At 34.0% G+C, this 14,677-nt stretch overlaps 1 protein-coding gene across 8 annotated transcripts in view; it reads left to right on the top strand.

Annotated features, from left to right (window-relative positions):
- DIAPH3 (diaphanous related formin 3) overlaps positions 1-14,677 on the top strand; it is a 502,965-nt gene that overhangs the window by 292,000 nt on the left and 196,288 nt on the right. For 6 of the 8 annotated variants that reach the window (XM_058437951.1, XM_058437950.1, XM_058437952.1 and 3 more), the window contains one exon: positions 12,194-12,451. In XM_058437951.1, coding sequence (XP_058293934.1) covers positions 12,194-12,451 — 258 coding nt within the window. Of the gene's footprint in view, positions 1-12,193; positions 12,452-14,677 lie in introns of those variants that run through there. The other 2 variants (XM_032150983.2, XM_058437956.1) reach the window with 1 other exon arrangement.

Raw genomic sequence — 14,677 nt, 5'->3', positions numbered from 1 at the left:
CTGAGGCAAGAGAATCGCTTGAACCCAGGAGGTGGAGGTTGCAGTGAGTCGAGATCACGCCACTGCACTCCAGCCTGGGTAAACAGAGTGAGACTCTGTCTCAAAAAAAAAAAAAAAAAAAAAAAAAAAGTGAAAATATTTTCAAAAATTGCTGCTTCTCCTCTCATGCCAAGCTAAACATTACTCTGAAAATGAAAACTTTGAAAAGGAGCATGAATTTCAGGCACATGGTGGAACTGAAATGAGTTGAAGGCCTGTTTCTCGAGCCATTTTACAAGTCTCTAGCTTGTACAGGTAGAGTTTCAGTGACTATAAAAGCATGAGACAGGATACCTTTGCCTATTTCAGGCAGTTTGTATTTTGCATACCTGTCACACTCACACAAGTTAATACTGTGAGTCGTTTTTATGAAAGTTTGATCCCTATGTATCACTTTTTCCTTTATGAATTTATTTTTAAGAAAGATCTCTGCCAAACAAATCCCTTGTTCCATTTGCATTCAGGGTATTTGGGGAGGGATTTTTATTCTTTATTAGGTTGGCAAAATTATACCAGTAAATTTTGGCAACCTTTGAAAGTAAAGCAATTATGGGCCAAAGACTTGCAAATAACAAATGCCATTCTTATTCTACATGCAGCCAATTAAATCACAGAAATACTGATTTCCAAAGCAATGTGAAACTATTTAGAATGCTTAACCCCCTTTGACTCATTCATTAACACATTTAATTTATGACATTTTCTAAGAAATATTTAATTGGCTTTTCTAAATAGTGTTTTTGGTAAATTCTTTTCACCTCACCTTTGTTATTCAATTGCTGTTAAATGTTGTAAATGAGAATGATTCTTTTAATAGAATTATAAAAGATAGAGTGACTTTGCTCAGGCTCAGCAAATAGACTGCTTGTGTGCCTTCATCTTCCTGCTCTCATAGCAAGCATAGCTTCTCTATCAAACTACCCTTTCCCCCAAACACACCCAGCCTCTGAATCCTCCTCAGCATCAGGCTTATAGACAGCTACCCCATCAGAGATAGCACTGAAGGTGAATATTACCATCCCTGGTTTGATTCAGACTTCACTTTTATATATTTTATAAATGAAACATAAAAACCAGAAACAAGATACTCCATTCCTGATACTCTAAGAAGTGTCTTACCTCTCCTTTATCAAGGGTCTGCATTGTTTCTACATTTTTGGAATCCAAGACAAAACATGCAACATTATTATCCACATGGTAATACTTAGCCATTGGTACTTATGAACATTTGTTCTTGGGGGGCAGGGGAGAGGATGATGATGAAATGTGTCATAAGTGGCTTTGAACTATGGTTCCAGCATTGGGAGGTACAGAATCCACCACCACCAGAACAAACTGAAAAATATCACCCGAGATATATCAGGCATGTGTTGTGTTAAGTCCATTAATGTAAAGTTCAGAAGTTTCTGTATTTTTTTTAAAAAACAAAAACATCTCGTTTAAAATTATTCTGTTTGATCCACTTATATGAAACAGCAAAATGAAAATACAACTTATAAAGTTTTGTTGGATGCAGTAAAAGCAATGCTCACAGGGAAATTTATAGCATCAAGTGCATATATTAGAAAATAAGAAAGATCTAAAAAGAATACTCTTTAACCTTAGGAAACAAGAAGAAGAAGAGCAAATGGACTCTGGAGTACCTAAGACAAAGAACTAATATATACTAGAGCAGATATCAATGAAATTGATACAGAAAATTAGTAGAGAAAATCAAACCCACCAATATCTGATTGAGTCTTTAAAAAGATCAATAGCCAAGCTAACCAAGAGAAAAAGAGAGAAGATACAAATTACCCATATCAAAAATGAAAGAGGGACTATCATTACTGATCCTATGGATGTTAAAAAGATAACGGAAGAATATTATTAACACGACCAAGCCTACAAATGTGATAACCTAGATGAAATGGACCTTGATAGATGCCATCTACCAAAAGTCACACTAGAGGAAATGGATAATCTGAGTCTATTAAAGTACTTGAATCAATAATGAGTAACCTTCAAAAACAGAAAGAACAAGGCTCAGATCGTTTCACCAGTAAATTCTATCAAACATGTAAGGAAGAAATAATTTCAATTCTCTAAATCTGTTCAAGTAAATAGAAGGAGAGGGAACAATTCTATACATCCAGGCTGGGTGCGACATTTGAAAATCCGTTAATATAATCTATCACCATCAATGAGCTAAAGAAGAAAACTCACCAATAGATGCAGAAAATGCATTTGAAAAAATGTAACATTCATTAATGAGAAAAATTCTCACCAAGTTAGGGATAGAGGGGAACTTCCTCAAGTTGATAAAGAACATCTACATAAAATCGACAGCTAGTATCATACTTAATGGTAAGGAACTAGATGCTTTTTCCCTAAAACTGGAAACAATGCAGGTGTGTCTTCTCTCACTACTACTCATGAACATTGTGTTGGAAGTCCTAGCTAATACAGTAAGACAAGAAAAATAAAAGCTATAAAGATTGGGGCAGAATAAACAAAACTCTTTCTTCATAGATGAAATGATTGTCTGTGTAGAATGCCCACTCCCTGCAAATTGACAAAATATAAACCTCCTGGTACTGTTAAGCAATTAAGTCAAAGTTTTAGATTATGAGGTCACCTAATTTAAAAAGCCAGTGTTTTCTTGTATACCAGCAATGAACAACTGGAATTGGAAATTTAAAATAGTATATCATTTTCTTAGTAACAAAAACCATACATAGCTGTTAATCTAACAAAATACATATAAGATCTGTATGAGGAAAACTACAAGGCCGGGCGTGGTGGCTCATGCCTGTAATCCAAGCACTTTGAGAGGCCGAGGCGGGCAGATCACCTGAGGTCGGGAGTTCAAGACCAGCCTGACCAACATGGGGAAACCCCGTCTCTCCTAAAAATACAAAATTAGCCAGGTGTGGTGGCAAATGCTTGTAATCCCAGCTACTAGGGACGCTGAGGCAGGAGAGTCGCTTGAACCTGGGAGGCGGAGGTTGCGGTGAACCGAGATCCTGCCATTGCACTCTAGCCTAAGCAACAAGAGTGAAACTCCGTCTCAAAAAAACAAAACAAACAAAAAAAAAACTACAAAACTTTGAAAGAAATCAAAGAAGATCTAATAAAGTAATAGACATTTCGTGTTCATAGAAAGCATGTCTCGGTATTGTTAAGGTGTCGTTTCTTCCCAACTTGATCTATAGGTTCATTAGAGCCCCAGTGAGAGTTCCAGCAAGTTATTTTATGGATATTGACAAAATGATTTCAAAGTTTGTATGGGGAGGCAAAAGACCCAGAATAGCTAACACAATACTGAAGAAGAAGAACTAAGTTGGAAATCTGACACTCCATGACTTCCAGACTTAGTATAAAGCTGCAATAAGGAAAATATTGTGGTATTGGCCAAAGGAAAAAAAATAAAAATAATTAAAAAATAATGGACCGGAATAGAGACCCCAGAAATAGATTCGTATAAATATAGTCAGTTGATTTTGACAAAGGAACAAAGGTAATTCAATAGTGAAAGAATAGTCTGTATTTTAAAGAAAAGGTACTAGAACATCTACATTTAAAAAAAAAAAGTTGCCAGACCTAATACCTTTCACAAAAATTAAAAATTTATCATGGACCTAAATATAAAATGCAAGATTATACAGTCTGTAGAAGATAAGAGAAAATCTATGTGACCTTTGGTTTTATTATGACGTTTTAGATATAACACTAAAAGTATAATCTATGAAAGAAAAATTGATAAATTGAACTTTATTAAAATTTAAAACTTCTGTGGCAAACAGTTAAGACAATGAAAAGAAAACAGGCTGGAAGAAAATCTTTCCAAAACACATACCTGATAAAGGACTTTTATCTAAAATGTACAAAAACTCTTAAAACTAAGAACATAAACAACCCAGTTTAAAGAAATGATCAAAAAATGTGAAGAGATACCCATCAAAACGTATAGGTGTCAAGTAAACGTATGAAAAGATATTGAAGGGATTAAAATATGCTATTCTGGTATATTGACTATTTAAAGATACTTGAAAAACAGCAGGTGTAGAAAGATCACTTTGACCTCCTTGCTATTTCTTAAAAGCAGAAGATAACATTTTCATGCAAAAGATGGCCTTCCCGTACCAGAAAGATGCAACATCCTTAATCGTCAAGAACAAAAAGTCGCAACAAAGAGAATTTTTTAGAGGCCTTGTTAAAAGTAATTTCCCACCTAATGTAGTTGCTTCTTAACAACTATTCTTTGCCCAATCCAGTATATGGGTAACTGACTCTATTTCTTTCAGTCTTCATTCCTTTGATGGCCTTTGTGCTACAGAAAACTTGCATTACACGTTTCTCCTGTTAATCTATCTCACGTCAAATTAAATTGTCAGACCAGCAAGGACCCTAAGAGGATGGAGTTGTAATTTTTCTGTCCCTATAATAGTCAGCAGCAGATGTCATTAAGGAATTGCAGACTAAAACAATAAGACACCACTGCATATGTACTGGCATTGCTAAAATACTAAACACTGACAGACCAAGTGCTGGTAAGTATATAGTACAACCTTCATTCATTGCTAGTGGGAAAGCAAAATGTGGCACATCAACTTTGGATAACTGGCAATTACAAAGCTATACGTAGAACAAACCATCCAGTAATCACACTCCTGGGTGTTTACCCAAATGAATGGAAAACTTAAGTCCACACAAAAACCTGCATACAAATGTTTACAGCCATTTTATTCATAATTGCCCGAACTTGGAAGCAAGCAATATGTCCTTCAATAGGTGAATGGATAAACTGTGGTATATTCATTTGGAATATTATTCAATATTAAAAATAAATGATCTCTTTAAGCCAAGGAAAGACATGGAAGAACATTAAATTCATATTGCTAAGTGATAGAAACCAGACTGGAAGGGCTATGTACTGTATGATTCCAACTATGTGATATTCTGTAAGTGACAAAAGTCTAGAGACAATAAAACATCAGTAGTTGCCAGGGGTTCTGAGGAGAGGAAAGAAGGAAGGAATGAATAGGTGAGACACAGAATTTTTTAGGGTGGTAAAACTATTCTGTATAACACTGTAGTGATGGATGAATAACACTGAGTTTTTTATCAAAACACACAGAACTGCAGAACACAAAGAGAGAACCTTAATGTGGAAACTAGTTAACAATAACGTGTCAATAGTGGTACATTACTTGTCACAAATGTACCACACTAATGTAAAATGTTTACAACAGGATAATTTGTGTGTGTGTAGGGAAGGGTATATAGGAACTCTGTTTTCTGTTAGTTTTTCCTGTAAAGCTAAAGTTGCTCTAAAATATAAAGTCTAAAATATAAAGTTAATTATTAATAAATTTTAAGGGTTAAAAAACCTTTAATTTAAAATTAATGTATTTGGTCAATTTGTATAAACAATCTAAACATGTTCACTTTCTAAGCACTTACTCCAATTTTTGTTAATTGCTCCCATGAGAAATTCTTGTTATTAGATTAAGAAATCCGTGCTCTAAAATAGCAGTTTAGTTATATAGCTTTGGCTGGACAATACTGGACTCCAGTGAGTTTTCTGAAACTACTCCAAACAAGAATATTTTTAAAATTTTTGACATATGTTACTAAATCATTTTCCTGGAGGTTTTACTAATTTGCACATGCCTGCAGTGGCTTTCATAGACTGGCACTATGAAAGTGCCAGTCTCACTGCAACCCTGCCATGACTCGTTGTTCTTGGTGAGAGTTTTTGTTAGGTGGAGATTGTTGATATAGTTGGTGAAGCAGTATCTTGTATTTTTTTTATGTCTTTGATCATCCGAGTTTAGCATTTTAAAAATATATTTGTATTCTAATCATATTTGTTCCCTTGCAGATTGTTTATTCTAGTACTTTTTCCCATTTGCCTGTTAGGAATGTCTGTTTTCTGATCTCTCAGTACTAAAAGAACTGAAAATAGTCCTTTTTTATAAAGAACATTGAGCTGTTTTATATCTTTTGCAGGAAAAGGGGGGCAGTATGAACAGAACAGTGCAATATAATAGATAATGTAGTGTGCTAAACTTTTACTAAAATTCACAAATGCTTTCTATATAGAAGTTTCAACACTCACTGTAATTCAAGAGAAATGTGTTAAAAATATAATTCAGAGAAAGTGTGTGGGGATATGGTAGCATATTATAATTATGGAAGTCCACATTATTTAAAGCACTTTCTTGGTCACTTAATGTTTTAATTCTCATTATCATTTTAAAATGAAAATTAAGTAATTAATATAAATTGTTTTTATATATGAGTGCCATAAGTAATTTAATATTTATGTGCCTTAGTATCTAATTTATGTGATATCAATTGGTTTCTGTCTTTAAAATTATTAAGAAAGTTGTATTTTAGTATTAACGGTTGTGGTTATGGCAGTGGCATAAGCACCTCGGGCTTGTTTTGTTTTGTTGTTTTTTTTAAGAGCCAGGTCTCACTCTGTCACCTATGCCGGGGTGCAGTGGAGAGATTATATAGCTCACTGCAGTCTTGAACTCCCAGGCTCATGCAGTTCTTCTGCCTCAACCATCTTGTTTTATTTACTTCAAGATTTTCATGGCTATTTATATTGGAGTGATACTCAGTTTTGTTTTGAAAAATTTCATTAGCACAATGATTATTTAAAATATATATTTAAAAATATTTATATATATAAATAAATATATATGTAAATAAAGCAAGAGCCCATCTCAAATACACACACAAATACACACCAGGCACACACACAAGAACATATACATACCAGAAAACAATATCCATTCTATAATGGTGGTTGGTTTTATTAGTGAATTTGTACTACCACATTGACTTTTTGAGCTTTCTATCTGAGCAACTGTGATATAGTCTTTGTTAGTATGTCTTCGTACATTCATTTTCATGTGGATACCTTTATTTTTAGAGATGCTATTTTATGCATAGACAATCCACTTTATTCTGCAAAAGATTTGAGATGGGATATGATGCTATTAAAATATAGTGGTATAAATCCATTGAAGGTTAAACTTTATAGATACCTTTTTCTTCAATCATATGATATTTTGTCAGCAGTAATCCATTAGAAATATATAAAGAGTTGCTATTTGGTTGATATGATTCAGATGGCATTTTATTTATTTTACAGATACAACAACAGAATGTTGTGCTCTTAGAACTAGAAATGACCTCAAGGGAGTGTGGTGTCTGTTTTTAGATGCTTTCCAGGCTAGAATTAGCAGGTTAAAGGGTGCTAGTATTTTAAATTGTGTTAGTGCTCTTTTGTTTTACTACCATTTTTTGAGAATTTGGTTTATTTTGTTAATAATAAGCTAGACTAAAGATTTCTGTAAAGGAACTATATTTTATAGTGGATAAGAGCTTCGTATTCACACAGACATGTGTTCCAATCATTGGCTCCATGTGATCCAGTGTAAGCTATATGATCTCTCTCAATTTCCATTTTCCTTTTTAAATAATGGATATAATACTAGTTTGGGGTTGTATGTTTTAAGCACTTAACATGTGTTATATTATTTGGCTAGTGTCTGTCTCATAGTAAGTACCAAACAAGAATTGCTACTGTCATCCTCAGCATTAATATTATTTACAGGTTGTATTCTTCTAAAATGTTAATGGTGCCGTTACAAGATTTTTTCAGAATTTTGTCTTGTTTCTGGTGTTCACTAATGTCCACAGCATCTAAACATCTAAATATTCAATGCTGCTTTGATACATACCTAGATTATAGGAACATAATGATGCGGAGTAGAGTTATTAATGTGATAATATTCTTAAGGTGTAAGTTTCATTATTTCAAACAGGAAGGGATTCTAGTTCCTTGACTTCTGAAGATCACCAAGATGCTTAGTTTTTATTTTAGGGTTTAAATTTAAATTATTTCCATGTGACTAAAATACATGGAATATTCTTTAAATGTCATCCAAATTTGTGCTGAATACCTCAAAAATATCCCAAACTTTGCACTGTAACTACAAGGGAGTTTTACTCCAGACTGACAGCTAGGCCATGATTTATTACAGGATCCACTTTTAAGATTATTTTGTCTGGAATGAACAGAGTGGTTGGAGAAACTCCATCCGTCTTTTGTTTATTTGACATTTATGCCACATTAAATGTACCTTAGAGAAACAATACATAAATAGGACATTCTATTTAACAGTGATGATTACTCATCAGTAAGATAAATCTCTTGACAATAATACAAAAGAAATCCTGTCAAGCACTGACTGTTAAAGTTTAAATAAAGCATACTTTTAACCTGAACATATTTTTAAATCAAATATTTTATTTTCTTTCCAAGATTTAGCATTACAAAGTTTGCTTAAGTTGTTACTCATCTTCAACAAAATTAACACTGTCTTCTATGCTTTAATTGTTCTAGCTCAGAAGCTGATTATGATATGAGTAAGTATGATATGAGTAGGAGTAGAATGTGCCTTTTTAGTTGGTGATTTTCATTAATGAAATGAAAAAATATTGAGCAAATGGATAAGGACCTAATACATTTTATGCTTTCATGCTTTTGGAAGACTTTTTAAAAGATGATTAGAGAGAGGGGAGGGAGAGGATAGAGTAGTTGAGGCAGGAAGAGTATCTTGGCAGCATTGTGAAATTTTTCTAGAGAATGTTAGAGCATAAATGAAGAATCTCTGCCCTGGAGTTTAGAGCTGCATAGTAGTTTATAAATGAGACACCATGCATGATCAACAACATGCTTCTTTTCTGAACCTCTTATTTATTAGGCTTAGTTTCAAATTTATTTACTTGAAAGTTTGAGTGGTGTCTTTCAATTGTTAAATACCCATTTTGAAATGATAGGAATATTGTGCTTCCCTTTACTATTCAGTGAGTGTACTTTTTAATACTAGATTGTTCCCAGTATGCTGCTTGCCACTCAGTTGATGTTTTCAACAAGACAACCCATGGTAGCACCCTCCTCCTAAATCAGTGTTTAGCTTTATAATTGTCTCTGAATAACTCGAATCTGTGTTTGACTTGAGTATTTAACATTTATTAAACTAGTAGTTGTTTTCCATGATTCTAAATTCTGAATTCCCATTGCTTACAAATAAAGACCAAGATCAGTCCAGTTGGTTGTTCTTCTTGATACATTAATCCTAGCAGTTGCTGGCTGTTTAGCTATGTCACAAATACTATTGGAATACTCTTTCTAGGCTTTACAAATTGTGAAGGTAGATGGTGATTGTCTTAACATTCCACACAGGCTGCAACGGTGTAGACTGGTAACAATGGGTTGCCGAGAGTTCAGAGTAGGAACGGTGTTCCCCAAGTAGTCATTGCTGTAAATGAGGGTAGGTGAGATAAAGGATCTTTGCTACTAGGGTGCTTTTTAACAAAACAGAATACAACTTTCATGTTAACTTTTGGTGGCTGTACAAAGAGAAAACTATTCGTAAAAGTTTGCTGCTTTTAATCTGGGCTTACCTATTTCAGATGATAGTATGAATGAAATTATAGGATTGTAAGGAAACTTAAAAATTGTATTTGACATTCATGAGTCTATATGTAAAAACAGAAGCCCATAGAATGATTCCAACTGACCCAAACACACAGATATAACTCTGAAATGAGATTATTACTACATTTCTCCACTCTTCTAGTTTTTAAAAATTAGATTGTACTGTGTCTACTAACTCTTATTTCCACTATAATGTATGCTTAACATTTTTAGAGTAAAAAGTGAATTTAGAGTTTCTGTGTTCTTATTTCACCTGTGTGAAAGCTAAGTTCCAGTAACGTGCTCAAGACTATTAATTAGTCAAGGACATGCTTTAACATTGCCAAATCATCCACATATGTTAGTGACAATTTGTCTAGGTAGTCAATGGAGTCATATTTTTGAAGCATCCTCTTGTAAAACACTCAGCTCCATGTTATGAAATCTGTATTTCTTTTAAACAAGGTACCAAATCATGGACTAAGTGTTCATGTTCAGTCTGTTTTTAAAGTACTGGGAACTACTGTATAAGTTGCATGTTGTGTAGGTCAGCATAGCATTTGAACCTATCACATGTGTCATGATGTGAAAGTAAGGCTGTCTAGGTGGGTAGCTCACTGTTCCCAGGGCTATGATAGTTTTTGAATCAATAAGTAGTCAGTATGTTAATATATCTGATGGTATGGAAATCTCCCATTCTTCCACTACCGGACATTAACAGTTATTTGGTATTTTTCTGATAGTGATAGAATATTTAGTGAGGTTGGATTTTTTAAAATATTACTTATGGGAATTTATTTAGGAACCAATTTTAAAGTGGGAAATTCTTGGAAAGAAAGCAAGTAAATAGCGCTGTACCCAATTAGGTATGCCTTGAATTTCCAGCTCTAAGTCAAATTCTGGTAGAAAAGACTGATTTTTTTTAACCGTTTATTTGTATCTCTGCTCTAAATGATTACTTAATGGTAGGGAATGCTACCAGATTACCTATTAGTCCTGTGTTCATACCACTCCTCCTTGCCACTATTTTCTATCCCAACACTACACAAAACCCAAGCTAACTTTTATCATTGTCGAAGTTTTAGCTTAACTACCTCTCCCTGTGATTGCACTCCTTGGCCATTTCAGATTAGGATTGGTCCACCCTGGTCGTCTCAAGCCCGTGTCCTCTTTTCATTCATTCTACATACCTGTTTATGTTAATTTGATCAACTAATTAGCTTTGGGAGCAAAGGCGTCACAAGTTGGTGCCCCAGTTTATTCCTCTGAGGTTTAACCATGTATTTTCAATAGGTATCTTTCAGGGATAAAGAGTTGGTTCTTGGAGAGCAAAAATGTCTTACTTGTTTAACCAGTTTTTAGGTGTAAAACACAGATATGCATACAGTGTATAAACATAAATGCATCACCTTTGCGGTTTAAAAATTTTATAGGTGCAGTTAGGAAAAAAATGCCTAAAAACTTCTTAGGGGGCAATCATGAAAAAAATAATGAAAGCACTGTTCTATACATAGATAGATAAATTTATGTTCTTTCAAGACATTTCCACCTAGATACTACCGAAAAGCTTCAAATTTACCTTGTCCAAAACAATTTTCTTCTTTGGCCACCTCACACAAATCTGTTTCTCATCCTTTCTGACATGTTAGTTAACAGCATCACCTGGGTTTCCACACCCACATGGTCTCATTGTCCCCATTTCCCAGGCACAACCTCCATTCAGACTGCCCTCTCTCCCTCCCTGATTATTGCCACGGGTTTTTAAATTACTCTTCATGCTTCTCTTAGTACTCTTGCCCTAATCTTTTTAGCCACACTCACTGGAGGGAGCTTTCTAAAGTGTATATCTGATCATCTCTCATCTAGATGGAAAATTTATATTGCTTCAAAATCAAAATCCTACTTCCATTGCATGCCATTATCTTTCCTTTTATTTTTTGGTCTTTTCAGATTTATATCTTTGCCATGTCCCTACTTGCCTTCCCTAATACACATACACTTTAATTCTGGAGTCACTCGGCCGCCTCAGATGTGTCATATCCTTCCTCATCTATAGCTCTTGTAAATGCTGCTCCATGAGCCTGTGTTAATGCACTTTTGTATTTTTTCCTTCTTTTCCCTAAGCCCATACAACTTCCTGTCTTTGAAGTTTCAGTTCTGTTGTCATGTCCTCCTAGATGAAAGTTGTGATTATTTTTACTTTACTATCTGTCACATCAAGGCAAATACGTATATTTTTTAACTAAACAGCTTCTTGAGGAAAGTCTATGTTTTATTTGTTGTTAGGTCTCCAACTGCTACAGTAGCTAGTAGGCATTCTATGAATATGTGCCAAATGATAAATAGATGAATGCTCAGGGATGTTTAAATACTACTATTAAACAGACTCATAGGTTACTCTGTTTTCCTAGGCATTTTGCCATTTTTTTCTATAAAACATTGCATGCTAGATTAAACTTATTCCTTTTTTGCAACAAATAATGATTTTCACCAAGCAGCAAGTCAAAAGTAGTTTTTCGAGTATTTAAATGTTTGTTTTTCAAAAACGAAATCAACTAATTTTACAACTTTCAGTTCTTATCTACAAAATACAGTATTAATATTGTTTAAGTAGACAGAATATCAACATACTTATGACTCTGTGTTTTTTCTCCCTCCTGTTCTATTTAGCTAAAGGACACAAAATCAGCAGATCAGAAAACAACCCTACTTCATTTCCTGGTAGAAATATGTGAAGAGAAGTACCCTGATATACTGAATTTTGTGGATGATTTGGAACCTTTAGACAAAGCCAGTAAAGGTTTGTGCCTTTTTAAGAAACATTTCATGGCTGTGGTCTTCAGCGCTAAAAGACTGAAAATTATACCTTTTATTTGTACATACTTTCCACTTTGTCACAGTGTTTTCATACCAAATATCTCATTTTAAAAATAAAGAGAGAGTTGTAGGATTTTATGAGTTGTCATGATTGGAGCTATGAGTTTAATTTGTTTAGTTAGATGATGAGGCCTTATATTATAAAATACTTTGTTTTACAGTTTAAACCTTAAAGATACCTGCTAGCCCTACCTTCTACTGCTAAATCTCCTCCACTTTTTGGCCAGGGCGATGCTCTCTTGATTCAATATCATTCATAGGCACTAATAGCCTATTACATACCTGAGACCAGAACCAGCAATCAGTGTCCCCACTTGCCTGAGTACCAAATCTATCTCTGCCCAACTTGTTGGTCCTCTCTTTTTTTGTTATAGAAGACACCATACTTCCAGAGTTTCATTTCATCCTTTCCTGATGCCCAAATTTCTAACCTGATTCTAGTCTCAATTGTGGGCTTAAATCAGGTGATAAAGGGTCATAGAACGGATAGAGCTATTATTAATACTTGGTTATAATATGATTTAAATATAATTTTTTGACTACCTTAATAATTCAATTTTCTTTTTCTTTTTTTTTTTTTTCTTTTTTTGAGATGGAGTCTCGCTCTGTTGCCCAGGCTGGAGTGCAGTGGCGTGATCTGGCTTACTGCAAGCTCCACTTCCCAGGTTCACACCATTCTCCTGCCTCAGCCTCCTGAGTAGCTGGGACTATAGGCGCCCGCCACCATGCCTGGATAATTTATTATATTTTTAGTAGAGACGGGGTTTCACCGTGTTAGCCAGGATGGTCTCGATCTCCTGACCTCCTGATCCGCCTGCCTCAGCCTCCCAAAGTGCTGGGATTACAGGCGTGAGCCACTGCGCCCGGCCTCAATTTTCATTTATATTTCACATTGATTCTGTCACGTTTACTTGGTGTCAAATAACCAATTTGTGAATGCATTTTGGAAAACAACTCATCTGGAATGCTGGAATATCTGTATTCTTTTTTTGTTGACTACTAGTCATTAGTAATATGAAATTGTCTTTATAACCTCTTTATTTTCTTTTTAATATTGGAATTCATCAACTTGAAGGATATTTTATTGTTTTCCATATTAGAATGAATATTTCTTCTTTAAAAAAATCAATTTTATCTTTTCCTGCTCCCTTTAAATTGTTCTTCTATAAAATGAGGATTATAGAACTTTATTGATAAAGAAGCATGTGATTGGATGAGATGTTCTTTGAAACTTTGTTCTGAGATGTATGTTTCTTTGAAGTAAATATTTCATATGGCCTGTCTTGATTTGTAAGACAAAAAATAAGCTTTTTACTTAAATTTTTACTAATAAATCCTAGTGTTCTAATGAATTATTGAATTACTCACTTTACCCCTCTGCAACCTGAAAATGTCCTTGCTATAAGAAGAATCTTTCCATATATTTAGTTACAGATGTTTTAATAGGATTCAAGAAGGGAAAATAATTGAAATTATTTTCTTGTATTAAATCACCTGAGGTAGGGCAAAAGGGCATTGAAGTGAATAGGTTGTAAACATTCAAAATCACTCAGTGATAGTCAAAATAACTTTTAACTCAGGGAAATCAACTCTCCTAAAGAGAGAATTCTGATATTTTGGATTTTTTGACCAAATGGGATGAAAAAAATTGGAAATGAGTATTCTTGATAGACATTAAGCAATTTGATAGATAACAGAGTAGTGGATGAAAACATGGTACAAAGTGCCTTGAAATACACCAGGAGTTTTTTTCCTGGGGAAAAACATGGATGAGTAGATGTATTTTTTATTGTAGAATTTATTGTTTAGCAAGTTTTGCTGTAAATGAAGTTTTTGAAATATTTATGTTGACTCATATTCAAAATTCTTTATTAATATTATAATTTGTTCTTTAAAAATATTTACCTTTGATAAGGACTTGCAGAATTGTAACTTGGTTTGGTTCTTCTGGGTATTTTACTGTTTGTTGTTTTTGTGTTTCAGCAGGGCGTTCTGGGGTTTTGGGACTTTTTAGTTTCTATCTGTTAAGAGTGGCGTCTAGTGTCTGTGTATGGGTCAGCAGATACCGTTAGTATGTTTCACAGGGAGCAGCCAACTTCATCTTTAACATAGAAAAGCCATCACTGAAGTACTTTTTATAGTGTAGGTGATTGTTAAGCATAACTTTTTTTATTATTATATTAATGAATGAGGTTTGAGGAGGAAATGTAATATTTTGAATGAGGTAAGTGTGTTTGCTTTGGAGTATTTTAATGCTCTTATACACGTATTATATAT

Source organism: Hylobates moloch, unplaced genomic scaffold, assembly GCF_009828535.3.
Source record: "Hylobates moloch isolate HMO894 unplaced genomic scaffold, HMol_V3 SCAFFOLD_4, whole genome shotgun sequence".
NCBI classification, from domain to species: Eukaryota; Metazoa; Chordata; class Mammalia; order Primates; family Hylobatidae; genus Hylobates; species Hylobates moloch.
This window is presented reverse-complemented; position numbering and strand designations above follow the sequence as displayed.